A 27,746-nucleotide genomic window follows, 5' to 3' on the forward strand; every position below is an offset into this window, starting at 1 on the left:
CCAGCTGTTTACCCAACACAGCAATTCCCATTTGTATATTCTCATCACACTATGCTGACTTTTCCTTGGTCCTTCTTCTGCTGTTTTTTCTTCCCATTACCTTCTCTTTCCACCATCTCTGCTTCTTTTTCGTTCCTAGGGTTATCATTTCCAGTATCTATGTTGTTATTTTACTCTGTCATATGAGGCTCTCATCTGGTTGTACTTCCAGACAGGCTTCCCGCTCACCCATCTCCCAGTCTCAGCGCCCTTTTTCATGGTGACTTTTTGCTCCCTCTGCTTTTCCAGCTACCCATCCCCATTTCTTCCCAGTACCTCCTTCCAATCTAGCCTCACCAGGAGCATTTTTTATCCATTGCTAGTCTACCTAATCCCATGTATTCGTCATACTCCTTTCCATGTTTCTAACTTATGGTACTTGTTTCGTTTCAATTTTCAGTTGAAGTTCTCTGCATTAACAAGTGTGATCTCAATGGGAGGGGATCTGGGGGCACAGGAGAGACAAACTCTGCTTTTAGATCTGGAATATGACCCTGCCTTAGGTCATCAGGTGGGAGAAGTCATTACAATGATATTGTAGGCTAGTCTGTGTAACCCTGACCTGTACCATGATAGTGCACATCCCATCTGGTCAGCTGGGAGTCTGGAGCTCAGCTAGTGTTGTCAGTCTTCAGAATTTTTTCTTGCAACACAGTGATGTACAGTTTTTTCAGCTCTTGTTTGAATTTGGAAGAACTGGCAGCTAAAGGCAAAAAGGCATACACCTGGCACAAAAACATCTCCTGCAAAATTTAAGTCCAGATTTCAAAGCACTGAAGCAGCAAAGTACAACTTTTTATCATTGATGGCAGTGTATTTTCTGTAACTTGTTTTGTGAAATTAGCTGGTGGTTTTATCTGACATTTCTATAAAAAAGAAAATTAAATAAAATCAGGCCAAAGAAATACTGCGACTGGAAAATTTAATCTGATACAACTGAAGTTTGACATTGCAGTATGTGAAATAAGGATCTAATAATGGGAAACATCAAATGCACATAATCATAGATGAAACTACAATCCCCGCTGATATAAGTAATAGTTTTTAAAAGTTTGAAGCATGTTCTAAATAGTTGAGGATAAGTTATGGACTGAGCTACATCTCTCGAAATCATCTGGTTGTTAACATTCAACTAATGGCTGGATTTAGCCCATTGTGTATAGCAAAACTACTTTTTAAAACTTGCTGCAGGCAGACATTGTAAATTCCCTGCTTTCTAAGGCCAGGAATGACCACAGTAATTGCCGAATCTGACATCATGCAAGAGAGATTGCAACATTTTGCATACTAATTCTTTTATTTCACCTATAACTCACAGAGGAACAAGACGTTAGATGTTAGTATGTCTGAATCCAGCTATCCATATGCATGGATTCTGGATGGCTGTTTCCTGGGTTGGATTCAAGAGAAGAGGTCAAACCTAATGGCTGTAATGACAAGACTGTATCTTAATGGGAACACACCACTAGCAAAACATTCCAATTAACAGGGGATGTACTGAGCTGAAATAAATGGTTTCAAGTGATGATCAGCCTGGTGTTAAATTATAAACTCCATTGTTATTATCAAAACGACTAATTACAGCTCTGATGCAGAATAACACACCATTTTTTAAAATCTGGGCAACTGAACTGAAAATGCATTTAGCCTTATGCTAAAGAGGTCTTATGCAAGACCTCTAGGGAAAAATGAAGAGCATGCAATTTTTAGCTTGTATTTTTATTTAATTGGGTCATTATTTCAGTACAAAGTATGATGTAGTATTTCTTTTCCTTTTCTCCAGTCTTTTTTAAAATTGTGTTTCTACAGGATGTCCTAATTAGGAGACCATACTGTATACCCTCAAAAGATTTAAGGATTTCACTTCAGCTAAGTATCATTTTTGACCATGGAAAGAAAAAAATAAAAAGCACAATTTAATGGGGGAGAGAAAACCAGGGCAGCCTGGCTATTCAGGGAAAACTGAGAAGTAGGCATAAGTTTTATATAAGCATTGTAATTCATGTAGGTGGTTCTGTCTTTACAGTTTTCTAACACTGTACAGGACTAAATTATGTTAATTTCTTTTGTACTTCTGTGTAAAGTAATCCACACACATTTTAAAGCTTTATCTTACTTTTGCCCTACAGCTTTTATATCAAGCAAGTAAATGCAAGTCTGAATCTGTCCTCTCTATTAATGGGTTTTTAATTTAAAGCTCTTTGAAACTTTCATCCCTGTTAGCTCAGCCCAGGAGCACTGAACCACAACAGTCTGATGCCATGTGCTGCCAGACTAAGTCCTGAAAAAAGAGTGGCAGTTTTTCCACCCCTGGTTAGAATCAATGCTGAATGGAGGAAAATAAATCAGATTTCTCTATTTGGTAGAGTACATGACATAGATAAGCCTGAAGATGCCTTGCAGTTCTTGTTCTGGATCTTTTTACCTCTCACAAGTGCACTGAAAACTGAAAACATCCCTTAATAAATTACAGTCTTGTTCTTTGTCAAAGAATCCAGGTGAAGCAGAAAAAGTGTGATGTTTCTGTAACTGTACACTACCCAAAAATAATTTTATTCACTGGAGCATGAGATCATGCAGAAGATAAAAACTCAAGGAGTAGATTAAATTAAGGTAATAGAAAAAGCTATGTGTCCATATTATTCACTCATGGTCTACAACATACTTTGAATAGTGCAGTCAAATGTACAAAACATTGTCACTTGTATCATAAGTCATATATGGTAAACTTAGCTTCTAAAATATATTTCATTAAGATCTTTATATAAAAATTATTTGTGGCTCAACTAATTATCTGTAGATTTTCAGAATTTCAGTAATATTTATGATTTATAAAAATAACTGTCTTAATTACAGAATTAGAGAATAATTTCGTTTGAAAGAGGCCTCTGGAAGTTACCTAGTCAGCAGCCTCTTTTCACAATGGGGGCAGGTTGCCTAGTGACTATTTTGACTGTCTTCAAGGATAGAAACTCACAGGCCCTTTGTGCAACCTTTTCATCATTTAAACACCTTCAAGGCAACAACAGCCACCTTTGCTGTGAGAGCACATGGTCAGCTCCTTGTCCACAGGATCTGTGGGGCCTTTTATGCAGTTGCCAGGGTTAACAGATTTTTTTCCAAAATACAGAGTTTGCTTAAAGAAAATCACCAAGTTGTGAAATCCACTGCTTTTACTATGATTCCCTTTCATTTCCTTTTCCTTTCTTCCATTCACATTTGATTTCCGTGCTAGTTGTTTGACCCTGAGTCTCAAAAGAGCTTTTGATGTACAAATTTCATTTGTACCTAAGACATTTCTGAGGTTACCTTTAGGGAACTCTGCAAGATGAAACAAAGCAGACTTCTATTTACTTTGAAAAGCACCCAGCAGCCAGTGTCATACAGTGAAGACATACCACAGCACATATTTAATAATGAGAATGGACAACCTTAAAGGTCTGGACAAACCTATCAAGATCTATTGAAATCTTTTTTCAGACATGCAGTTTCAAAATTACATTCAGCAGCAAGGCAGATTTTTTGGGGGTTTTTTTGGGGTTTTTTTTTTGTTTTTTTTTTTTAATTTTTGTAACACATTTCTAAGGGGTTAATTTTAGAAGTCTGAATTGAGAATGTTCATCCAGTAAGTTTTCATTTTGATCACATGTCAATGGACTGTGGCAAGGGCAACATACCTCTGTTATGTCAAACTTAGGAATCTTTGCTGTCTTCAGTAACCATGTATATATTGTTTGAGAAACAGCTGACACCACTCTAACAAACAAGCAATAATCATAATCTTGAGCACCCAGATTACTTGCCTGAACAAAAATGTTACCAGCATTTAGCATCCATAATGGGAAAGGCCTTCTTAACTTTACTGGCTTCTGATGACTCATTCAAATACCATTGACTCAGTAGGAAAACTACTATAGCCTTTGAAGGCATTTGATCTTAGGGAAATTGAATAATCTATGAAGTAAGGATCAGGATGTTTTTCTCTTGTAAAAGGAATTGAAATTCATATCGGGAAAGAACAAAATAGGCATTATTACTCTTTTATCTCTATTAAGAAATTTTGTTTTATCAGTTTTTTTTTTAATTAGTTAAATGAGTAATTTAAAGCATTTTAGGGCCTCGTGTATTTGGCATGTGATTTGGTTCTTTCTGTTGAAGGTGGTTACTATGGAAACAAAGACTTTAGAAGATTTGCGTCGCTGTTAACTTCAGGAACAAATACATTAATACGGAAACTAAGAAAACAGATATTGAGTTATAAAGTAAAATAAATTAATTATTACAAAAATCATGGGTAAAAGCTAGTTTTATATATGCAATAGGAACCACTCTGGCAGAAACATATGAAAAAAATGGAAGTTAATGGAACTGTCATTTCAATATGAAATAATATTATCTAGAATATGTGATTTTCAAAATGTAGGTCCCATCTCCTGCATACACAGATACAACAAAGTGAAAGGCTTACCAAAACCAACACATTTTTCCTATCAGAGTGTAACGGCAATTTAGAGAGTAGAACCTCTCTTGACATAGTTACACAGGCAATATTGGGCACAGGGTGAACCAGCTCATGTACAGAACTGAGGAGTCAAAGGCCCCCACTCTAGGAGAGCCTGACATCCTGAGGGTTTGCAAGCCTTGCCAGGTTTTGTTTTCCAAGCATCTGGAGGTGGAGGAAAGTGTGGACCAGGCCAGTAGGAATTAGAGACATGTCAGTTCTCCTCTCCTGTACGTAGTTGACTTTTAACTGTTAATGGCTTCGTAGTGTTCAAAATCAGGGAACAATTGCATTATTGAAATAGTTCCAGACTGGGAAAATCAGCTCAAAATACAGCCATGAAGCTCAGTGAGCTAGAATGAGAGGCCAAGCTAACCTGTAGGTTGATTTTACTGGAGTGTTTGCTAAAAGACTTCCATGTGTACACACATGGCCATGCACATGCACACAGAGCCACATTTAAATTAATGAACTGTAGATACAGGTCTTTAATAGGAGCGGTTAATAAATCATCAATTGTAGAGCACCACACCTTGGAAAGGACCTCCCAAGATGGTTTGTTTCAACTTTTCATGTAAAAGGGAGCCTAGATGACTCTGTAGACTATCTGTCCAACTGCATCTTGAAGACTTCCAGTGATGAGGACTCTCCCTTGCCCCTGGGGAGGATATTTTAGTAAATGGTTGTTCATGTCTTTTTTACATTGAGGTGAAATGTCTCCTAGTGTAACTTGTACCTGTAGCTCCTTACCTTCTCTATGTAGCTGCTTGTGAAGGCAGTGTGTAGCTGCCCTTTAAGTATAGGCATATTCTTATGGGGCCCTTGGAGCCTTCACTTATCCAGGGAGAAGAGATCTTACTTCAGTCAATGAAAAAAGGAGGAAATTAAAAAGTTGTTGTATATGAAATCAGGCTCAATCAGTACTGTGTGACCTCAAAGTGCTATTGATGACCATGTGCAGAAGCACCAGAGAATACTCTGTTCTCTCTCTACACACCTTGCACTCATTTTTTTCACTTTACAGAATGTGTATGAGCATCTGTATAGATGTATGCCTTTTTGTGTATGTTTTGTATGGCTAAAGAGAAGGTATTTCTCACAAAGTCTGCAGGCTCATCTCTCAGAAAAAATGGATATATAAAATACAGACATGAAATAATGCACTGGGTAAATGAAGTTCATATCTTTTTTTCTAAAGAAAACTTTCTCTGAGATCAAAATCAAACTAAATTAATTGAAGGCCTCAAGTTGAGATTTCCATGTGCTTTGCAGTTTTTTCTATCTTCCCAAAGTGCCATGAAAAGCTTACTTATATAATCAGCATTGACTCATGTTTTCAGCAGAAAAAGTTTGGTAGCCTTGATAGTAGGCAAAACTTCAAAGGCTGTCATAAATCAAATGAATAATTTGTCTGGAGGAAGTCTGTATAAATTGGTCACATTATGTAAATGTGTCAAATGAAATGTTAAGATCTCCCTCTCTCTTTCTCTAGGAATAATTAGATTTGCACTTCTCTCTAAATTGCTGGGTTTTTTTCCAGCAAAAAGTAAGGTCATTTACTTTTCTTTACCTGAATGCCTGTCATATAGTAACCATATTACAATGTTTACAGAAAAATAAGCAAAGCTACATGGAAGGGTTCAGGCAAGGTATTTCTACATTTTACTACTGTTATCCCACCTGATGTAAAGATGATCAGCAGGCCATGTAAGACTAGCTCAATTTTGCATCCTTAGTTTGGGTATGTTGGAGTGGATAAGATGAATCATTCTAAGATTCTTTGCAAATCATTCAAAGATCATAAAATCATAGAATATGCTGAGTTGGAAGGGACCCAAAATGATCATTGAGTCTAACTCTGATCCTGCACAGGACACCCCAACAATCTCACCATGTATGTGCCTGAGAGCATTGTTGAAACAGTTGTTGATCTCTGTCAAGCTTGGTGCTGTGAACACTTCCCTGAGGAGGGAAGTGTTCACATTTCACATGTGAAAATGGAACAGGGTGAAAAATCATTTACTGGTATCCAAACTAAACCTCTCCTGATACAGCTTCATGCTGTTCCCTGAAAGCCTGTTGTTGGTCACTAGAGTGAAGAGATTGGTACCTGCCCCTCTGCTTCCCTTCGTGAGGATGTTGATGACCACAATGAGGTCTCCCTTAAGCCTCCTCTTCTCCAGGCTGGACAGAACAAGTGATCTCAGCTGCTCCTCATACGGCTTCCCCTCAAGGTCCTTCACCATCCTTGTGTTCTTCCTTTGGACACTCCCTAATGGCTTGATGGGTTTTTTATATTGTGATGGCCAGAACTGCCCCCAGCACTGGAGGTGAGGCTGCCCCAGGGCAGAGCAGAGCGGGACAATCCCCTCCCTTGCCCACTGGCCATGATGGGCCTGGTGCCCCCCAGGACAGGGTTGGCCCTCCTGGCTGCCAGGGCACTGCTGCATCATGTTCAACTTGCCACTGACCAGGATCCCCAGGTCCCTTTCCATGGCACTGCTTTCCAGCCTCTCATTCCCCAGTCTGTACACACAACCTGGGTTGCTCTGTCCTGGGTGCAGAATCTGGCATTTGCTTAATTACTCACACCTCTAGAGGATCACCATTTTTGCATTTGGCATTTTGGATGAAGAAGAGGTGCTAGGGAAATAGCCCTTTAAAATTATGATGATGTATCTGAATTTTTGAAGATGTTAATAAAAGGTTGGGCTATACCTGTCACTTGCTGTTCTTATAGAAAAGAGGCTGTGGATTCAGATGTTTTATTCTCTATTAAGAAAAGTACAAGAAGAGTACAAAATAATGTTTTTGAAATTGAAACAGACCTGTGTTTGTGAGTTTGAAATCTTACAGGTGCACATATCTGGGCTTGTACTTGCACTTTTTTCCCTAAAAATATCCTTTGATTTCATATGATATGATCTATCACCTTGTGAACTACAGCAGAAGATTTTTTTAATGCATTTTTTAAATTTCTTATGCGACCAGAGTTCTGTGGTGATTTCTTAACTCACAGAAGTTTTATTCCAGTTTTACTTTTCAAACTGTGTAATCAGAAATAAAAAACATAAAATAATGTTCAGTATATAGTCATGGGATCTCAATTATTGATGAAGTAGAACTGGCTTGAGCTATGTTTTATGGTCAGGCATGCTGCAAGTGATTATAGGAGCACAGTAAAATTGAACTACAAGAGTACTTGCAAATATACCTTCTTGAGCTAAAACTCACTACTTTGAACTGTCCTATTGCAGTTGTTCGTACTAGCATGAGCAACTCATTAGTTGATACAAATTGATTAATTCACATTAGTAAAGTGAAATACGTCTGTGATCATCTGCAAAGCTGAGGTAAGTGAACATGCACATCTGCTGCGGCTTCCACATGGAATGGAACCAGCTTCTGGCTGGTTTGATTTTTTAATCATTGCATATACATTACTGAGGACTGTTGAAAAATAATGTATCCCTGCATTATTGGCCTCTCAAATGATAGTTGGATTAACATTGAATTGATGATTTCATTTCTTTGGGAAAGTGCACTCTATTAGGGAGTGACAAATAGTATCTTAGCAGGGAAAGGAGTTATTTCTTCGGCAGTTTTGCTGTCTGTAACATGCATCCCTCACCCCCTGAGCATTTTCTTGAGCATCCACATTACTTTCATACTTTCCCCCCAGAAATTCTTGGCACCATACCCTGCCAGCAAAACAAGAGCCAGAAACTGAGTTCAACTCAGGTTCATAAAGTCTAGCAGGAGGTGAGGGGCGTGTTGTAGCAGCAGCTTCTGGACAGGTCACAGTATGACCAGAAAAAATGGAGCAAAATTATCAGCATGTTTTGGAAGTAGGAGTAGTGAGGGAGATTGGGATGTCTGGGAAAGAATTTGGTTGAGGTAAGGGAAGGAAAAGCCTTTAGTATTGTACATTAAATGAGAGAAGATGATACTTGTGCTTGCTGAGTATCTTCTAGGTATGCTTTGTCACATGCAAAATACACAGGAAAAAATAGGTGCTGAATTTGTCGTGGTTATTTTTCGAGTCCATCCCTTTTTAAAATATACTCAGAACTTTCAGTTTCCAGCTAAAACTTGTGGGGGGTTTGTTGCTTTTTTGTTTCAATTTTTGTCTTTTTTAGGTTTGGGGTGGGTTGGTTTCTTTGGTGGTAGTGGTGCTGGTTAGTGTATTTGAAATCTTGATCTCTGATGAAGTATTGGCAATAAAGACTAGGCAAGTCAGAACAGAAACTTCACCTGACTATGACAGAAATATGAAACAAAATCTGCTTCCAAGTCATGAGCTGTACCTTGCAATTTATACTCCCTATTTAGTTTAATCTCAGCTCACTACCTTTTCTTTAATAAGTCTTTTAATAAGTCCCCAAGTATGTAATTCTACTAAGATTATTTAATGTTTCTATCTGGTTTTATCCCTAGAAAATTATAAAGTCAAAAAATTTAAATATTATAATAGCTCTGTACCTGAAATCTGAGCCAAAGATTGATGCCTTGGACTGGCTACCTAGAACAGAGGCTAGACAGAGTTAGAATAAAGTAATGGCAAATTCTGAACAAACACTACTGTCCCTTGTAAATGTGGCATTTCCATTTGAAACAGTGTATTTTTTTCTAAATGTGTATGTACTGCAGACAACCCAATACACGTCATATTCCTTACAGGAAGTGCATTTAAAATAACATGTAGGAGGCAGTTTTACAATATTTATTGTGAAATTAATGTTTTACACATAATAAATGCTCCAGGTGCATGAATAATACAAACAGGTTGCTGTCAAGGAATCTGATCTGGTTGTTTTTATCCTTTCTAGATTTTTTCCATCATTTAAATAATAGTTTTTTAAAATCTTTTAATATATTGTTAGATCTTTTTCATTTATTTTAATCTTTTGTTTCTCTTTACAAAGATACAGCAACGCTGTTGTTAAAGGAAGAAAAAAAAAGGAAAAAAAACCTGAAAAATTTGTGACCATTGTCCATTTTGGATGTAGCCTCTGTGAGGCTTTTTCACTGCCCAAGATGTATCTGTTGAAGGCCTTTAACAAGTACCTACTTTATTCTCTAACTCTGTCTAGCCTCCATTCTGGGTAGCCAGTCCAAGGAATTAAAATAATTATGTTATTAACTCTTAAATGTGAGATCTGGTGCTTGATCAAAAGCTTTGTATAGAAAAATACTGATAAATTGTATTATCATCAGGTCAGGTTGACAAGAATTTTAGATGAATGTTTAAGCCTTCTACTCAAAAAAGTTAAATTTATATCTAAACTTGAAAACTGTGGGAAACTCAAGTACCCCACGCCAAACTTCCTTCAGGGCATTTACTCAATCTAGTAGACGGTATTAGTTTGCTGAATAGGAAATAGAGCAAATGAGGAGAAGAAAACGGAGAGATTTACACTTCTGTCTAGAGCAAGCTCTAACCATGGTGCTGCAAGGCAATGAGCATGGGACAGAGTGAGCACCAAACTGGACAGATGCCAACTTTTTGATGGTATGTAGTCTGCAAGGTATGGTTTATATTCACTGCAAGAAAAAGGTGGAGCCATCAATCAGCGAGGAAAAAGCAGAGTGCTCCAGAGTGTTGTGATTAGCTCACGGTGTGCTTCTTGGCAAAATTTCAGAGGGTTCATAAACACTAAAAACCCCCATGAAACACAATTGTAAATGGTGCTTTGATTAATACAATTCTCCCTATGTTAGAATTGGGGCTTCTGCTTAGCTGATTTGGTGACACCTCATGCACCATGACACTGGACAGTGGGACTGGCATTTTCTGGAAGAGGTGCAGCTCTCTGACTTCCCTTGAGTTTACCAGTGGTGCCTGTATGGCTCCTAATGTGCCGCTAGGGCAACAGCTGTGTGTGTTGTGCTCACAGATGCCCCTGTTTCCTCCCTGGAGTGGGACTGCTCAGACAGTGCCTCTCTCTGAACTGTTCTGGAACAGGAGCTGCTGGTGCTCTGTTAGCCCCACTGCTACATGCTGCCTAGTGGCAGACAAAGCAGTGTGAGTCCAGACCTCCTAGCTATGCCAGGGGATGGAGTCATTCTCTGCACTGACAATTACTATCCTAGGAGGGCAACCAATAAAGATCCTTCAATGTGCTGCTTGCTATACTGAGAAACAAAAGCAGAAGGGTGCAGCTGCCTCAAGTGTCAGCTTTATTACAGGCCAGCAGAAAGAGCTGAATTAGGCTTGAGACAGCTCCACCACCATTACCTAATACAGACCAAATCACCACATTGACCTTCTCCATTTCTTACCCATCTAGCTGCCTTTTCAAACCTGCCAGCTTTGCATAATACTGAATTGTTTTTACACATACCTGCTTAGATAAGATGGAATTTTTCAACCGCAAAATGCAGTAATATGTATTGATTGATTAAACCCAGATTTTTTTTTCCCATAATAAAACCTCTTAAATAAATACAACTTTCAGAAATGTTTAGGCAGACATCTGTAGAAACCAGGACTTTAATAGCACTGCATAAATTTTGGTTTTTTAGATATTTTTGTTTTGTTTTCATATAGATGCCTGTCATTAGTTATGTGGCAAACTTAGAATTTCAGGTTTTGGAATGAATACTTCCCAGATCTTGCTTGAGCAGGATTACATTATGCATCTCGTGGGCTGGAGCTCATGTTGAACTCCTGGTTTTAAATATATTCCATGTCCTGGGAGGCTGGAAGTACATTTAGCTAGGGTACTGCTGGACAGCTGTGCAATAGTTCAAGTTGTCCTTAACCCCCTTCATTGCACTGGATTAGCCCATGGGGAAAGGAATGAGTTTATAAGCCTTCTAGCTCGCCACAATAAGTCTTTAATGACATGCATTAAATTCAGGGTGTCTGGTATTTATTGTGCTCTTTTAACACTTTAGCTTCCAGTTTGACTCCTGCATTGAGGCAGAAAAAAATGGTCAAATATATTTTGGCCTCAAATATATTGTTACACTTTTGCAAGCTCTTACTAACTCACATGTAAGTCCAAGCTGTGTTTTAGTTTTTAATGTTGTCAGATGCTAAATCCATTCCTTCTTTGTCCTTGACTCCTGATTATTATTCTTTCATTAATGACTCATTAAAAATAGAACTGAAACTACCAAACAAGTCAACAACCAACCGACCAAGTTAACGTTTGGGTATCTTCTAATAGCTTAATTGAGAAAAAAACCCAAATTGCCCTATATAGTCAATGTTGCCACTGTCTAAACTGGAACAAAATTCTTTTAACAAGTCTGAATGCCTCTGCTAAGAGAAAATGCAATTTTCACTTCCGTTGCAATAACAAATAAGTATGCAATGAAAGTTTCACTGACCTGTGTTTTCTATAAACATGGTCCCTGCTATGGGCAAATAGTTTTTAATTATATATATTGATTATTTTCCAAAATTATAGTACGTATCAATGGAAAACGTTTGCTACAGGGTGCTATATATATATATATATATAGCTCTTGTCCTGTTCTTTTTCCTCAGAGGCCCCAGGTATGAAATTTCTCTTTCTCCAAAAGAGAAGAATCAGTGAAGGAAGACTGAAGAGCAATTCACAAGAGGGATTAGTGTAGTTAAACAAAAGAGCAGAACTGTACTTAAAAATTGCAAGAACCCTTGGTATATTTGAGGGCATGGCTTTGCAGAGACACAAGAGTGTAATTGGCGGGTCTCCCTAGAATATTACTTTCTCAGTTAATAAAGATTTTATGTGGTCAAGAATTTGAAGTGCTTGGATTTCCTTTAGTTTCCACAATGTCCCATGTTAAATAGAGATAAGAAAAATCTGTGACATTCCTGTGAAATATGGAAATATCCAATACTCAACTTAGTTAACATCATTGGAGTCATAATGGCTTCCCCATGCAGCTATTTTCATTGCACTTTTAATAAAAATAGTCCTGGACAATTAATTAACAGTGCAGTATCTCATGGGTCTTTCCTTGTGATATACTATAATCAGTTGAGGTAGAAATCCTAGTCCCCAGGAGTCCATCAACATCATAGCTGTTATTTCTTTACACATAGGAATGCAGAATGCAGTTGTCAGGCTCTGCACATTTGAGACTTGAGGTCAATTGTTCCTATTAAAATGTTACCATTCCTTGGCTAGAGAAGTACAAAGTTGATCACATGAATACTACAGAAGAGTAGTCATCTGTTTCAGGGCGAGTACATAGAATAAAAATTAGCTGAAATTTTTCCATGTGCACCTGGCATATCCATTTAAATAAAGAACACCAAAGGAAGCATTAAGCTCACATATACCCCAAACCTGGCTCAAAACCATACTTGATATTCTGGCAATTATTCTGAATTTGATTGGCAACTTATTTAATAGGTTAGACACAAGTTCTGGAGGCAACAGGACTAGTTCATTGGGTATGTCACTATGACGAGGTGAAAATATAACTGGAGCACATGCAGCCTAACATCTTTGAGTTAGGAGGAAAAGAGTGAAGATGTGTTTGCATGGACTGTGTTAGTGAAGGAGTACATTTATGATCTCTAACCAGCTTGCAAAGATTGATCTGCCATGTCAACACCACTCTGGTTTCCCTGCTGGCTTGAGTAAATTAGAATGCGATCACACTTCTGCTTTGTGATGTTTTATTCCTCATCTACAGCAGTGTAACTGTGTGGCTTTATGTTACACACTTTAACTAATGGAGTCTGGAAATGTATGAACAGTTTCATTTTGACTGTTTGTAAAGAGATGATGGGAAGGGGGCAGTGGTTCTCAATAAACCTTTGTAATTACTAAATTTCCACCGTGCAAAGTTGTGTTCTTTGAATCAGGAGATAGTCTCAAAATATGCTTTATTCTGATCAGTTCTACACCAGAATCAAGGGAAATGAAAACTTCAGTCAATGCTTGCTGCTGAAAAGCTTTGGTCATGGTGGATTTGATATAAATGGTGATCAAGACTATTGTTACGTGTACTGTCCCATAGTGTGTGTCTTAGCATGTGCAGCAGTTTCAGTGGACCAGGTCTCAAAGATTTCCAGTAAGGAGTACTGCTTATGTTTACCAGTGGGAGAAAAAATAATATTTTTAATAAGAAAAATGCAGTTGCTTTACTTCAAAATGAATTGAAAATCTCATTGTACCTGGTAGCTATCTGTTTTAGTTTTTGGCTTTTTTAATAGAATTTTTTTATGGAAGATGACTCTTAGAAGATGATCTTGGGGGTTCTTCTTTGTCTGCTGTGACATAAGGCAGGAGCACACAACTCAGCATTTCTCTTCTTTAGAAGCTTACATTCATTTATTTTGACAGCATTTCCAACCCATATAGTAGTTTAGGATTATCTGTGTGTGCTACCCTCTTATTTTAGACAAGCAATGCTTTGCGTGAGACTGTTAATTTGGCAAAGGGCATGGGTTCACATTTGGTTTTCAAAGACTGATAGATTTAAAGACTAGAAGAGACCATTATGATCATCTAGTCTGACCTCCCACTTCAATAAGGGCACAAGCCTCACGCAATCATTGCTGCAACATGATCATAAGCTAGACAGCAGCTTAAAAAAAGTGATCAATACTGAGTTGCCTTCCTCTAGTTTTTAGCATTAATTTTTCCAGCTTAGACTCCGAAAATGGTCATATCATTTTATAGACTCAAGGAGTCTAAATGAAACATCATCCTCAACTGTCCTTCTCAATTACATGTCTGTGGTTTCATGTACTTGGATTTATGCCAAGATTATAGGAATATTTATGTTATATAGTTGTCAGACAATGCTAATTAGACAGTAAGCATTCTTTTCGCTTTATATTGGATGTTGTAAAAATAGTTTCAAATCATGCATGGAATGTCAAGATCTTGGGCTGGATCTACATTGGTAAGTCAGGAAGCATTCAGCCTTGCTTTTGCTTTTTGAGAGCAGTTTGCATCTGCTGAGTTAACATATGTGAAGCCAGTCCACAGAGCAAATGCAGAGCAACTATTGTGCTTCTTTAAAAAAAACACCACCAAAATTTCTAAGATCAGTTTTTAATAGACAGATAACAATGAAAATTAGCAACTGACAAAAGAAAGATAAGAAGAGGAAGGTGTGGATGTTTAAGAAATTATTATTTGCCTAGAACATTACCAAAAATACCATTGTAATTTGGTTTGCTCAACGGAACAGCAGTAGATTAAGTCGGAAGAAGAGAGATACTTGGAATCAGGTTACTCTGCTACTCATTTTCACATGTACTCATAATGTGAGAGCACACTTCCTTCAGACTTCAAACCTGGCTAAAATTCACTCTCCCAGGAATTCTGGTCTACAACAACTAGATTTTCCAAGTTGGCCGGACCTGGCACTGTTGTCTTATGCAACTGGGGAAGGTCCTGGTGTGGATGAGAAATGAGGTTGCAACACTTCGGAAAGTCTCTGAGCAAACATCTGTTTCTGAAATTTAAATGTTCAGGCCTTTTCTCTGTTCTCCTATATGGAGTAAAGAGGGCAGAACTCAAACTCTGCAACTTTACTATCATGTAGTAGCTAAAGTGGCTCCATGGCCTGTCTGAGAGAATAATAGGGGAAGGTGCTAGAGGAAGAGACTGCCAAGAGAAAATCTGGGTAAACATACTGCAGGAATTTATCAAGTTTTATGAGCTTTAAAACTTTTGAATCAGGCCACTTTTAAGAGCTGCCATTCAGTACTGCCCTAGTGAAACTGGAAAGATTGACATTAATTTCAGACAGCAGCCACCAGGTTCTTGTTATCTGGTAAAGTATTAATAGAAACTGATGTTCTTCACCAAAAAATTAACAAAATTCTGATTATTCTTGATCTAACAGAAAACATTTTCTTGCATACCAAACTGCATGGAAACAAAATTCCAGGCTTCCCATATCAAAAATTACACAGTTCAAGGAGACAGAGCATGGGAATGAATTAACTCCAGTTTTTCCAAGGCAACTCACTTGCTTCATAGTTTTCTTCCATTGTCATGGTCAGGAAATGTAGAAGGTATCAAGAGATCTGTGCGAAGCCGTAATAATATATTTAAAGTCACTGGATAGGAAACTTATTCTTAAATTTTTTATTCTTCATCCTATATATATATATATATATATATAGGAACATAGATTATAATATCCAGATTTTGGAAATAGCCTGGATATAACAATCTATATATAATCTATGGGTCAATACATTTCTGTTTCAGAGAAAAATGCTGACTCTTCATGTAATAATGGCCTTAGTTGAAGAGAAATAATTTTCAGTTATTTAAAATCATTGCAGTGCTCCACAACCATTTTGAATACATTTTTTCTTCATAGTATGTATAGGTACCAGCTGCTACCAACTGTATTTTTTATGTTCAATAATACATTTTAAATTAAATAACCTTGATCAAGATTACACAATTTTCATTGAAACATTTTAGTGTAAAATATTAAAACATGTAAAAACTTAATATATAATATTAAGAAGATATATAAATAAAATTTCAAGAGTATTTGCACATTTGTATCATCTTAAGGAACTGTTTATTGAAGGCAAAGGTTATCTGATATTATAACTATATTGACTTTGCATGTGAGTCTCAGATATACAAAGGGACATCTGACAGCACAGCCAACATGCCTTTGCAATTAAGATCATTCACAGTATGGCTTATGGAAATGTAGGATCCAGCACAAACAGTTTGGTAAAAATGCCTGTTCTTGTTACGCTTTGTTTTAATGGGCTACAAAATAAATGTAGTGTAGAAGGTATTTTTACAGCCAGAGCTTGTCATAGATGATATGCATGGCTCTGCTGGGAAGAAAATGCCAAAATCATCTACTTCAAGCACCCATCATGCTTCTTGGAAGGGTCATATACATAAAGCCATCAAAATGTTGTGCTTTCCTTAGTGGAACAGACTGACTGCTTCTCCAGTGCTTACAGCATCAACCCTGGTACATGCCAAAGTGTGTATCAGCACTATGTATTCAGCAATTAAATACTGCCATCTTCATCTCTTTGTAGCCACATGCAAAAGTGGGAAGGGAGCTGCACAGCTGCAGAGAGAGCAAAGAAAAAGGTGTCTTAAACAGCATGAAAAAGGCAGGGAATAACAACACCAGAAGACACACACACACACTCTCTAAATGTGTGTATGGAGATGGGAGTGGGGGAGGGTTATACAATCAGGTAAGTTAATGGTAGCTGTGAGCACTGAAATGATAGAATAGATACACCAGAGGGGAAGTAGTAGTGCTCAAAAAGAAGGTCATTAATAAAAGATGAGGAGGGTTGAAATTAATGAAAGTTGTGTGGAGACACTTGCAGCCCTTGTCAAGAGAAAAACACAGTACCCACTTCTGGTATTCTTGTTCAGTAACTCCAGGGAGTGGGTCAGAGCTGTCACAGACCTGCTGCTCATGTGCTTGGGTTTCCCTCCCGTGGATACAGGGGGGAGAAGGGAGACTGAAGCATTTATAGCTAGATCTCAATCTCCCATGCAGTTGCAGGGAGGCTCAGACCTGTGAGCTGGAAAGGACTTTGTGCTACCACAGCTGCAGATATTTATGCAGATATTTATAATCAGTTGATAAACACAGAAACATGCCATGAGTTCTCCTAAGGACAGTTAGTGAAGGCAGAGTTTGTGAGTAGGTATTTCATCCTTACCCATAGAAGAAGGGATATTTTTCCTTAGAGTTATTTATTAAAAAATATAATTCTGCTGAACTAGGGAATAAAATCAAATAGATCAACCCCCTCCCAGCACTTCAAATCCTAAGAAGAAAGTGCTGACCAGTTCTGAGACCTCAGTTAGCAGCAAGTTTGTAAATTCAGATGTTAGACTGAAAGCAGGAAATAAGGAGTCAAAAATGTTGTGAGTTAAAATAAATATTTATTTTGGGGAAATGTTCTTGCCTTTTCAGTTTTCTCCTTACTATTTTTTTTTCATCCTAAATTAAACTAATTGCTTAATCAAATTGTTGTTAGGTCCTTAGAAAACCTATTTTCCAGAATTCACTCTTGTCTTGAATTTTTTTGCTCTCTTGTCTTGCATAGACAAAACATCTAATCTAATCAAACATGTAATGGAACATATCAGTATGAAAGTCTCATGTTCATACCTGTGTAATTCAATTTTTCAAATATTCACCTAAGTATTAAATTATTTTAAATGTTTTGGTTTTTTTTTTCTTTTATTTTGACAGCAAAATCTGGAGAGTAACCTCACCAACCTTATTAAGAGGAACACTGAACTGGAAACTCTTCTGGCAAAACTCATTCAGACCTGTCAACATGTAGAAGTGAGTACTGACCTCCACTAGAAATGCTTATAAACTTAATTACATTCAGTTCTAGCATCCAGGAGCAAACATGTAAACAAACAAACAAACGCCCAACAAATCAGTTAAAACCAAACAAACAAGTGAAGAAATCAGTTTAAATAATGATAAACTGACTTAAAGCCTTTTCACTGATAAGTGGTATTCTCAGTACAGATAACCTCCTTTACATTCCTTTCTGTCCTGTTTTAATTGCAGTGCATTGGTATGGCCTCCACCGCTACTATACTTGAACACATCCCTTACTACCTGCAACATTTGCCTTTCCGGGTTCTTTGTGAGACAGAGAAATACAGGTGGAAAATGAGGGCAAAAAAAATAGGAACACCCAGATTCCCAGCCTAATTTAGATTTCTGTTTACCACTGGTTTTGTTTTAGTTTTCTTTTTTTTAATCAGAATTAACTATCTAAATACATATCTGTACTCAAATGCCATAAAACATATCTTCCAAAGAACACAGGTACTTACAGGCCTTTTAGTTGTTTCACTTACATATTCCACTGTGAGTATCAAGAAAATCTTTAACAAGGTGGGGTCTTAAATTTACTTTCCCCCTCCCCCAGAAAAGGTCAAAAAAAGTTCACCCAAAGAAGGCAAAGCAAACAAAACCAAAACAAACAACAAAGAAGAAACAAACCCAAACTAACCAACCAACCAACTAAAATCAAGAAACCCTCTATTCTTCCAAAGAAATCTTATCTATGTGTGTATCTGCTCCGCTTCTCTAGAGCCTCACCAACTTCTCAGATCTCAATAAAACCATAAAAGTCTATCCACTGTATGAGATATTAGGTGAATAGTTTAATTTCTTTATATAGGCACCGATATCACCAGGCAGAACAGCTGGAATGGCATTAGTAGGTACTGAGAGACAGAGATAAGGCACAATTTCTCCCTCTGCACCTAAAACTCAGAGCAAACCCCATGAAGCAGATGGCCCAGGACTGCATATGGCCTCTTCTTCATTGGTGGCTTATGTCCAAGATGTGCTAGATCTGAAAAATATAAAATTGCTTCTTGTCTTCTCTGCAGTTCTGCTATATATTACCAGCTCTAAGTTTAGTATTACAAAGAATCCAACTTGTTCAACTGGTAACAGATGTGCTACTGTCCCTGGAGTCCTGTTTTAGAAAATTTCTCTGTAGACATAAAGCAATCGCAATATAGTTGTTAATGAATTCCTACCATGTTTTATTCATCAAATTAGTCTAATTAGCATTTAAATTAGCTAAATATTAAGAAATGAGCTTCAGTCAAAACCTTGGACCTCGGCCGTGCTGGAAATTGGGCAAGTGGAGACGGGGAAGTAAACTTTAAAGCTATCTCTGTTTCTCAGAGCCCTGTGAAAACTTCAGATATGATGTGCATATCTCCAGCATTGGAGAAACTGTGGCTTAGATAGATTTTTGCAAAGTCAGTGCACTCTTTTTCTTCTTGGTTGTTCAGGACAGAAATTCAACCCAAGCCTGGAACCCGAATTAAAAATTATATTAAGCAATTTATTGGCTAAAACATTAACAATGCAAATTTAAAATAACAAAACATTAGGAAAAGTTTCCGATGACTGTATTAGTTTTGACATATGAACTCACTGAAATGTTGAAACTGAAGAGGAAGTTAGTTTTACAGTGAATGCTTTCTTTTTCATTTTTAGATATATTGTATTACAGATAATAATGCAAAATACATTGTGCATAATTTGTAAACATATAGAAACATAAGTAGTGAATTTAAAGACTCCTGTTACCTACTTTGATTTTCCTTAACTAATTTGAAATAATTTTGGTTTAGATATTGGGGGCTTTAAAACCAGTTTGAAAAAAAAAAGGAAAAGCTTTCAGTTTCATATAGAGTTTGAACTTTGAAAAACAAGGAATGAGAGGAAATTATTATTATTCCTTGTATTAAAGTTACCAAGACTTTACTCTGAGATATATAAACTTTTAAAAGTCATGCTCACTAACATTTATTTGTAGTTATAAACAGCAACATTTTTTAAGCCTTTATCATGTCATAAGTCAAAAAAGTCAATGTTACATGAAAAATGAAAAAGGAATGTCTTTTTTGGTTTGATATGGAGCAGGAGTTGATGTTTCCAAAAATGAACAACAAACAGGCTCTGTGTGTTCTGAGTAAATGAATCCTCGCCAGCCAAACCAAGTGTTGTCACCAAGCCACTGTTTCTCACCCACCAAGTGAGATGTCAGTGGCTTCCCAGGAGCCAGCTTTATGGCAGATTAGTGATCCACGCGTGCATCCTTCCCAACTGCACTTTCATCCGTAGGAAAGTCCAAATCCCAGTCTCTCTCTGTTTTAAAACTTATGCTTATTCCTTTCTGAAACAGTTATTTTCATTTATTTCTCCCACAGGCATACAAGGACTGATCAGTGATGTTGATAATCTGGAAGCTGGAGGCCTTCTAGTCACTGGGGAGGGGGTATCTGGTTTGGCCTCTCATCACAGCAATGGAGACATAAATCTTGTCTGTTTTTAGATGGAGTTTATCAATTTATGATAGGATTTATCCTGATGAAAAACCTGATCTTGGGAGGTTCAAAAAGTTAGCTTCCAGTCTTGCATTCCTGTGGATGGTTCTGGTCATAACAGCAGGAAAAACTTTGTGACTAAATCAAGCCAAACCTATATTCTTTAACTGCTTTAAGTAAGATATAATATTAAGCATTTTATAATAATTTTAGTATCTGAAGTCTGCTTTCATGCATAACATGGATTAGTTTATTACCTTACGGCAACAATTTTTAAAATTCCATTTTCTCAAAGGGAACCACACCCTGAAATGTGATTGCTTGAGACTATAACACTCTTTTCTGTCCCAAATCTGTTTCTGTAGGAGCACGCTGACACACTTGTTCCACTCATCTTCCAGACACATCTCTAACATGTTTTTTGTTTTACACTAATTTTTCTGTCTTTCCACTCTCCCTCTGTGATCCTGTCTGTCATTACTTGGTTTTGCAGAAACCCCAAAGGCTGTTAATGAGGAAAGCTTTGTTTTCCTTCCTTAGAGACCATGGCAAGTCTGCAGCCTCATACTTTTGGCCCATTTTCTTTCTGCAGAACACCCCCTTGCCCAGGGCAGCTCACTGGGCTGGCCCTGGTGGGGCAGGTCTGGCTGCTCCCCTGTGTAGCAGCGTTGGCTGCATAAAATGATAAACTGCTTCATAGGATAAAATAGAGCTTCCTCCACAAACTGAGAGAAGGGAATGGAAACAGCTACTACTTGGATATGTATTTCTTTATAGGCCTAGCTCACAGCATTTGCACTTCTGCTAATATCTGTAGGAAACTTTTTTAAGAGCATTAAAAACTATCTTGGATAATTTTATCTTTAATTTTTTTGCAGATTTTGTACAAATCTTCCAAGCACAGTGTTGTAAAATAGGGATTGACAGGCCCAGGATAGTAGGTGAATCCTTGGGTGATTCACCTACCCCGTGGCCACACCAACCCACCTCCAGGCTTCCCTCCATCCCACTGGGGGCTGGAGGGGCCCGGCGTGGCCTTCAGCACACCTGTTGGAATCCAAAATAAAAGCCTCTCTGGTATTATCAGTTGAATCAGGGGAGGATATAATGCTGTCAGTGTTTGGGTTCTCCTCTTAGCTTTAGAGTTTCTCTGACTGACAAAGTGCTGTGTCACAGCAAATTTGCTTCTTTGTCATAATTTCCACTCTACAACTGTGTGAGGTTTCTGTAGATGTCTTTTAGACCATGGCATTCATCGACATAAGGTACAAATTTGAGCACAAGCCTCATATGCCAGTTACTTTTATTTCTAAGCAGTTTGAGGGGTTTTATTTTATTTTTTTCTCATCTCTTCTAGGAAATGCATGATTAAATGTCTGTTATATAGTCAATACCATGAAGCTTCTCATCTGTTAGACAGAAACATAATCTGAACTCAGCTGGAGAAGAAATTGGAGCAATTATCTAGGGGGAGGAGAAAGGAAATAGGTTTTGCTTGCAGACAGCTTTATAGCATCTGTATCTCAGTCTTTCTATTTGTTTTGTTTTGTTTTGAATTCACCAAACGTCATAGGAAGCAGATTCTGGACAGCACTGTAAAATAATTTTTAGTTGTATAAAGAGGAGGCGATTTCCTCTAATTGTGTAACCCTCAAACTGCTGCACCCTTTGCTCTTTGTATGTAATAGAAATAAACAGTTTCTAGCTCACTTCTAAAGATCTGCTGCAGGCAAAATCTCAGTGTAAAGTTCCCAGTCAAAAATTTGGTTTGTGTGTGTCAAATGGTGTTTTTTATAGTCATATTATATAATCACCTGAATAAAACGTAGTATATTGCTCTTTATTTCACTGTCACAGATACTCAACACTCACATTTATCAGATACATTTTAAATCAGTATAAAGCAGTAGTGCACAACCAATGAAGAGAAGACAGCAGCACCTAAAAAATCATGCTGTTGCTATTTTTATATATGGCTGACAAAAAAGAAATGAGCCAAACAGGAAGTCTTCACAATAATGGAATTTTGAGTTTCTAGTAAGACTTCAGCAACAAGATAGCTCCTTCAAATTTTGCAACAAAATGTCTCCATCAATTTTTGGATGGCATTTCTCTTACTTGATAGACAGCATAATCAAAACTCAGCTGTCAGTACAATTCCCAAAGGACATTTGAAAAATAAAGAGGCTTTGGCTGTCACAATAAAAAACAGTGAGTACTCTGTTTTCACAAATTTTCATGGTGCTCATTCTTGGAAATTTGGGCATTATTTTTGTCAAAACTCAAGTAAACTGAGAAGTTCTCAATAGGAAAATTTAGTTGGAAAGCCTGTGTGTAAATCCTGGTGTCTGAACTGCAGCAAATGGCCTTGAGAGTCATGCAAAGTATTTAGAAGAAGGAATCTGCTTTGCTGGGGATTTCTTTTTTTCTATGAAAGGAGCAATGGGTTAGATAAGTGTTTACCATCACTGTGGAATATGTGTGCTAACTTGGCAGACAACTTGGAAAGGAACTCCACAGAAATTTGCTTTTTCCTCTGCCCCACTATCTTCTGTTTTTGTGAAGATGCTTGTTCAGCGGATACATTTATTTTCTATATTTAAGTGCTAAAAGTAAATGGTATGTTTTGATTTCTGAAATTGACAGAAAAATATGAGTTGGAGCAAATTCAGTGTTCACTCTGGAACAGGAGTGTTCACTTTCAGTAAGATACTAATAGCAAACCTGATGACACGCATAAAACCTTAAGATGGAGTTTACAGCATTTGTTTTTTCTAAGACAGTTTCTAATTAGAGAAGGTACAGGAGACTCTTTCTCTATTAACATTATTTTGACTAAATATGTGGCTGATCTATTTTGATTTTAATTACTTTCATTCTACTTTTAATTCCACTCTCATAAAAGTTGATTTCATTCAATGGAAATCTCAGGTAAGCTTTAGGCAGGGTCTTAAATTTATGCAGCATCTGAAAAGAGAAACTTCAAAAATAAAAACTGACAAAATATGCTGCATGGCATATGGTGATACAGAATATTCATTTGAGGATGTCCTAAGCTGCATGCCATGTAAGCTGTAGCCTAGTATTCAAATATTATTTCCCTAAAGAATTATTAAATTGATTTCAAAAATTACTAATTAAATGTATAATTGGTTCTATACAAGTATGGAAATGCTGTATATATGCATACATTTTATGTACAGATTAAGCATGCGCTGGAATATGTTATTGCACCTACAACTGTTTTGTACTTTGTGTAAATTTGAGTTGTAGTTATGGTAAGAGGTCACACAGGTTATATATAAACTAATAGCAGAGCTTGTCACTGCTTGCTAAGGTGACCAGTTCTGATTTGTTCCACCTCTCTCCTTCTCTCATATCCAGATGTTCAGATTTTTGATAGACTGATATTCTTGCAAGACTTTCTCCTTAGACTAATAAATGGAGCTTAGCTCACTATTAGCCATTTGTTAATTAATGCAGCAGGTAAAATTTTGTGCCTGTTATCAGAGACTGTAACTTGTCAGTCAAAATGTTGTCAATTTATGGAACCTTCTATCTCAGAGTCATTTATCATTATGGGACCAAAATACTCTTGAATTCCTCCTTTTTCTGCCTAACATAAACAGCTAAAGAGCAGCTAGAGCAGCAGGGAGACCAAAGGCCCTGGTCCTCTTGTGAGAATGTTAAACACTTGGCTAAAGACCCTGGGTCCTGGATGACAGTTTTAAGTACTGAAATATTATTTACAATTGCACTGGTTTCAACTTCATGAAAGGATGGGCAGTCCTTTGAACTTCAGTGATTATTTGATAGTTTCTGTTTTTCTACCCGAAGTGAAACACATGAAGTGGAATATTTTGCTCAAGATGGAACAAAGGCTTAATGTCAGCAGGAAAAACAAAGTAAAAAAAAAAAAAAAATTAGATACTGTTCAATTAAAAAGTATTTTCATTATGTAGGTTTAAAGAAAGGTCTAACCTAAAGTGTAAAAAAACAAAAAGAGTGAAAACAATGAGATTCCTATAAATTTATTTTTTTTCCCATGAAATTCTGGATTTCTTTTAGTTTTAGAATGAGATTGTAAATGTCACTAGAGGACTTCTAGGTGTCTTACTGGTTAGTTTCTCAACAATGTGCTTCACATTGGGACAAAAAAATTAAAACAATATTTTAGTAAGTAAAATGAGTACCTCTCAATCTTCTCAAAAAGGTTTACTTTTAGTCAAGATTGGGGCAGATAGTCTTATCTGCTGGATCCAAAGTGGTTTAGCTACCCTGACCTAATTGATCCTTCATTCACAAAATTCCTATGTAGCCAGAGTAAGATGGCATATTTTTGCACTGACCTTTGTTTAACCTGCTCTGAGACTGCCTCTAAACACAGGTCTCCTGGTTACAGATAAATGTGGAATGCAAACAAAAACAAAGCCTCTGGCAAACTTGAAATGGAAGATGACCATTTTTATTTTTTTTTTCAACATTTCAAAGTAAAAAATTTGTAAAAGATCTATTCAGATGGCAAGCTGATTAATATCACATATTTCCAAAGGCAAGGTTTGTCATCACAGATAAAATCAGATTTTTGCTTAGACTAGGGAAAACCTAAAAAGTTATTTTCCAACGGTTCTGCTTTTGCTCTGTAGAAGACTAAATAGAACAATCCATAATATCAAACAGGGGTATACATGAAATAAAGGAAGTTAGAATCCACAACTCTCATGGTCATAAAAAGAGAGGGAAGAAATTTATTCATAAATGTGCGTTAATGATTATCCTTTGTATTTCCATTAAATAAAGGAATTACATATGGATGACATTAAGATAATACCTCAATGTACTGTGTGGCTATGAAGAAAAGTTACTCACTTTAGAACATGGAGTAAAATAAACAAGCCTCTCTCTTTAAAGGAGTAAAATTCATCTGGGGACACTAATCCAAGAAAATGTGTTCCACATCTACATGACAATGAAGAAAGTTTTCCTAGAGCAAATGGGTACTGGCCATTATATGTAAAAATGTTAGGTTTTTTTTAACCTCAGTTTCTGGGTTTGGTGTGAGAAGGAATTTGGGCTCAAATTTAAAGTGAAGTGTGTGGCAATGATGTAACAGGCTTTGAGTGGAATCATTCAATTTACTTTTGTCTTCGAGGATACAGTAGTTGTTGTGAGTATATAGTCATTCTGTAGCCATAGTATATAGTTATTTTATAACTATCAACTCAAATAAATAAAGAAAAATTCATACCTCTTCTTTACCTGTACAGCCACAGCTGCAAAGGTTTTATTTTTTAAGGAATTTTAATCATTTTTAAATCATGAAACTGAAACTCAAATTCATACCTTAATTTCCAAAGATCAGACTCTTTCTACATCCTGCTTTCTTCCATTTTGCATAATCAACAGATGACTTAGTAAATAAAAATTTCTCTGGTTTTGATGAATTTATCACAGAAAGCATAGCCTTAAAAAAAGCCCCCTCTAATTCAAGATTTTTATTTTTGCTTGTCATTTAGAAATTGTTTGCCAAAAAGACACATAAAGATTTCCGCTTGTGGAGAGAATTGCCTCCACAAATAAGGAATTTCAGAGGAAGAATTTTTCTATTGCAAGCAAAATTCTTCTGACACACTAAAGAAATCCTTTTCTTCAGTGTATTAGTTCAGGAAGTTTTTGTGGGTATGAATCCAGCCCTCTGATTCTGTTTGCCTTTGAATTAACCATAGAAGCTCTACTGTAACCACGAATCTCTAGCTGTTCTGTAGCTTTGTGATTTCCCAAACATCTGCTGGGGACTATGAAACCACCACATTCGTTTTCTTATGAGCTAAACTGCAATTTAACACAGGTCTCTGAAGATGAAAGCCTAGGAAGCGTCTGCAGAGAGCAGAACACTTTACAAATCAATTCTCAGCTTGTGGAGCTGGAACAGCTGGCCTGCTCTCCCCTTTGGTTTGGGAGGACTTGTAGTTTCCAGCTCCCTGACAGATATCTGAGGAACCCCCATTTTTATTTTTTTTTAACTACACCTTCTTCATGAGGCAAAGGGAAACTGTCCCTATCCATATGTCTGGAAAACCTGGGAAGAAACCTGGAATTTGTAAGGTTGTTGGGCTTTTTCAGTATACTATTTGAGGTCTGTGTGTGCTACAGAAATGGGAATAAATTCCTCACAAAAGCAGGAGAACTAGAATCTGTCCTCCTTCTTCTCTGTAGATGTCATAGTTCTTGCTAAATTATAAAGCCTCCTAGTCAGTTTTAAAATTGGCATGGAAAATAAGTTTGTAAAAATGATACCAATAAAACAGAAAGCTTTAGGTTCAAAGTATTTCTGGGCATGGATGTTTAAGGAACTGGTTGATGCCGAAACTAAGTGTATTAATGTCAGTGAAATTTTCCATAGGAAGATGACCCCAAGTCTAGCATAAGCTCTCAGACAATACCTCAGATTAAGGAATCAAGCTTCATCTTGGATGGAGGAAGCCCAGACTGAAGTCAGCTCTCTCTGTGATTTGAAGACTTTCACAAAGTGTGTGACACAGTCACCAGACTTTATAAGGCAGTCTCAGTCTCATTTAACAAACTCCTTGGAAAGATGGCTTGTTTTTAATGTGGAAAAAATGTAGAATGTAAAACCTCAAATATTTTCACCAGACAGAACTCACATTCCTTGGCCAGTTCATCTGGAAGTTGTTGTCAAGGCTGCTGTTTGTCAAAGGACTCAAGCAGAAGGAAAAGCCTTATTCTGGTATTTTTGTAGCACCTGTACAGTGGAGCCCTGATCCATGCCTGTGGCTCTTTGGTCTGACATATGACTCCTCGAGAACATACAAGTAAATAATATTTAATGGTAATCTCGCAAATAGTCCCTTTAGGGCCATAGCTAATGTAGTGCGCTTAAAATCAGGCATGTGCTCAATTATAAAGTTATTATTGAATCAGAGGCTTTGGGGGTTGAAAATATGATTAAGGAGTATTTCAGCTTGAGAAAAACCCTCAGATTAAATGTGGATGGGGTTTTTTTCATACAAAGTATCATATGATTTTAGAATATTACTTTCATTTTTAATAAGCTTGTCTGAGCTATGAAGTTGGAAATGTCTTCAAATGGAGTTTATAAAAGAGTATACTTTTCATATTTCAAAGAAAAAGAGAAGTCTGCAGTCACTGCCTTAAGAAATGCAGAGATTTTTTCCAAGCATTTTGTTTTTCTTAGTCTAGAGCTTTTTGGGTTAAGATCCAATTAATACATTATTATTCAAATCAACCAGAGTATTAAATAAAACAATGTTGTCTTAACCTTCCTGTAACTTTATGTTTCATGACAGTTATCCCAAAAGTTAATTAGGTCTTCTTGACAAAGCAAATTGGTGATGTAAGTGGTGCTAGAAGTAACACTTTGAGTGGAA

General features: G+C 37.0%; 1 protein-coding gene across 5 annotated transcripts in view; it reads left to right on the forward strand.

Moving 5' to 3' along the window:
* The window catches only part of MID1 (midline 1), a 237,620-nt gene that overhangs the window by 177,315 nt on the left and 32,559 nt on the right, over positions 1 to 27,746 (forward strand). For all 5 annotated transcript variants that reach the window (XM_058829062.1, XM_058829064.1, XM_058829061.1 and 2 more), the window contains one exon: positions 17,714 to 17,809. In XM_058829062.1, coding sequence (XP_058685045.1) covers positions 17,714 to 17,809 — 96 coding nt within the window. The remainder of the gene's footprint in view (positions 1 to 17,713; positions 17,810 to 27,746) is intronic.

This window comes from Poecile atricapillus, chromosome 1 (assembly GCF_030490865.1).
Source record: "Poecile atricapillus isolate bPoeAtr1 chromosome 1, bPoeAtr1.hap1, whole genome shotgun sequence".
Lineage (NCBI taxonomy): Eukaryota > Metazoa > Chordata > Aves > Passeriformes > Paridae > Poecile > Poecile atricapillus.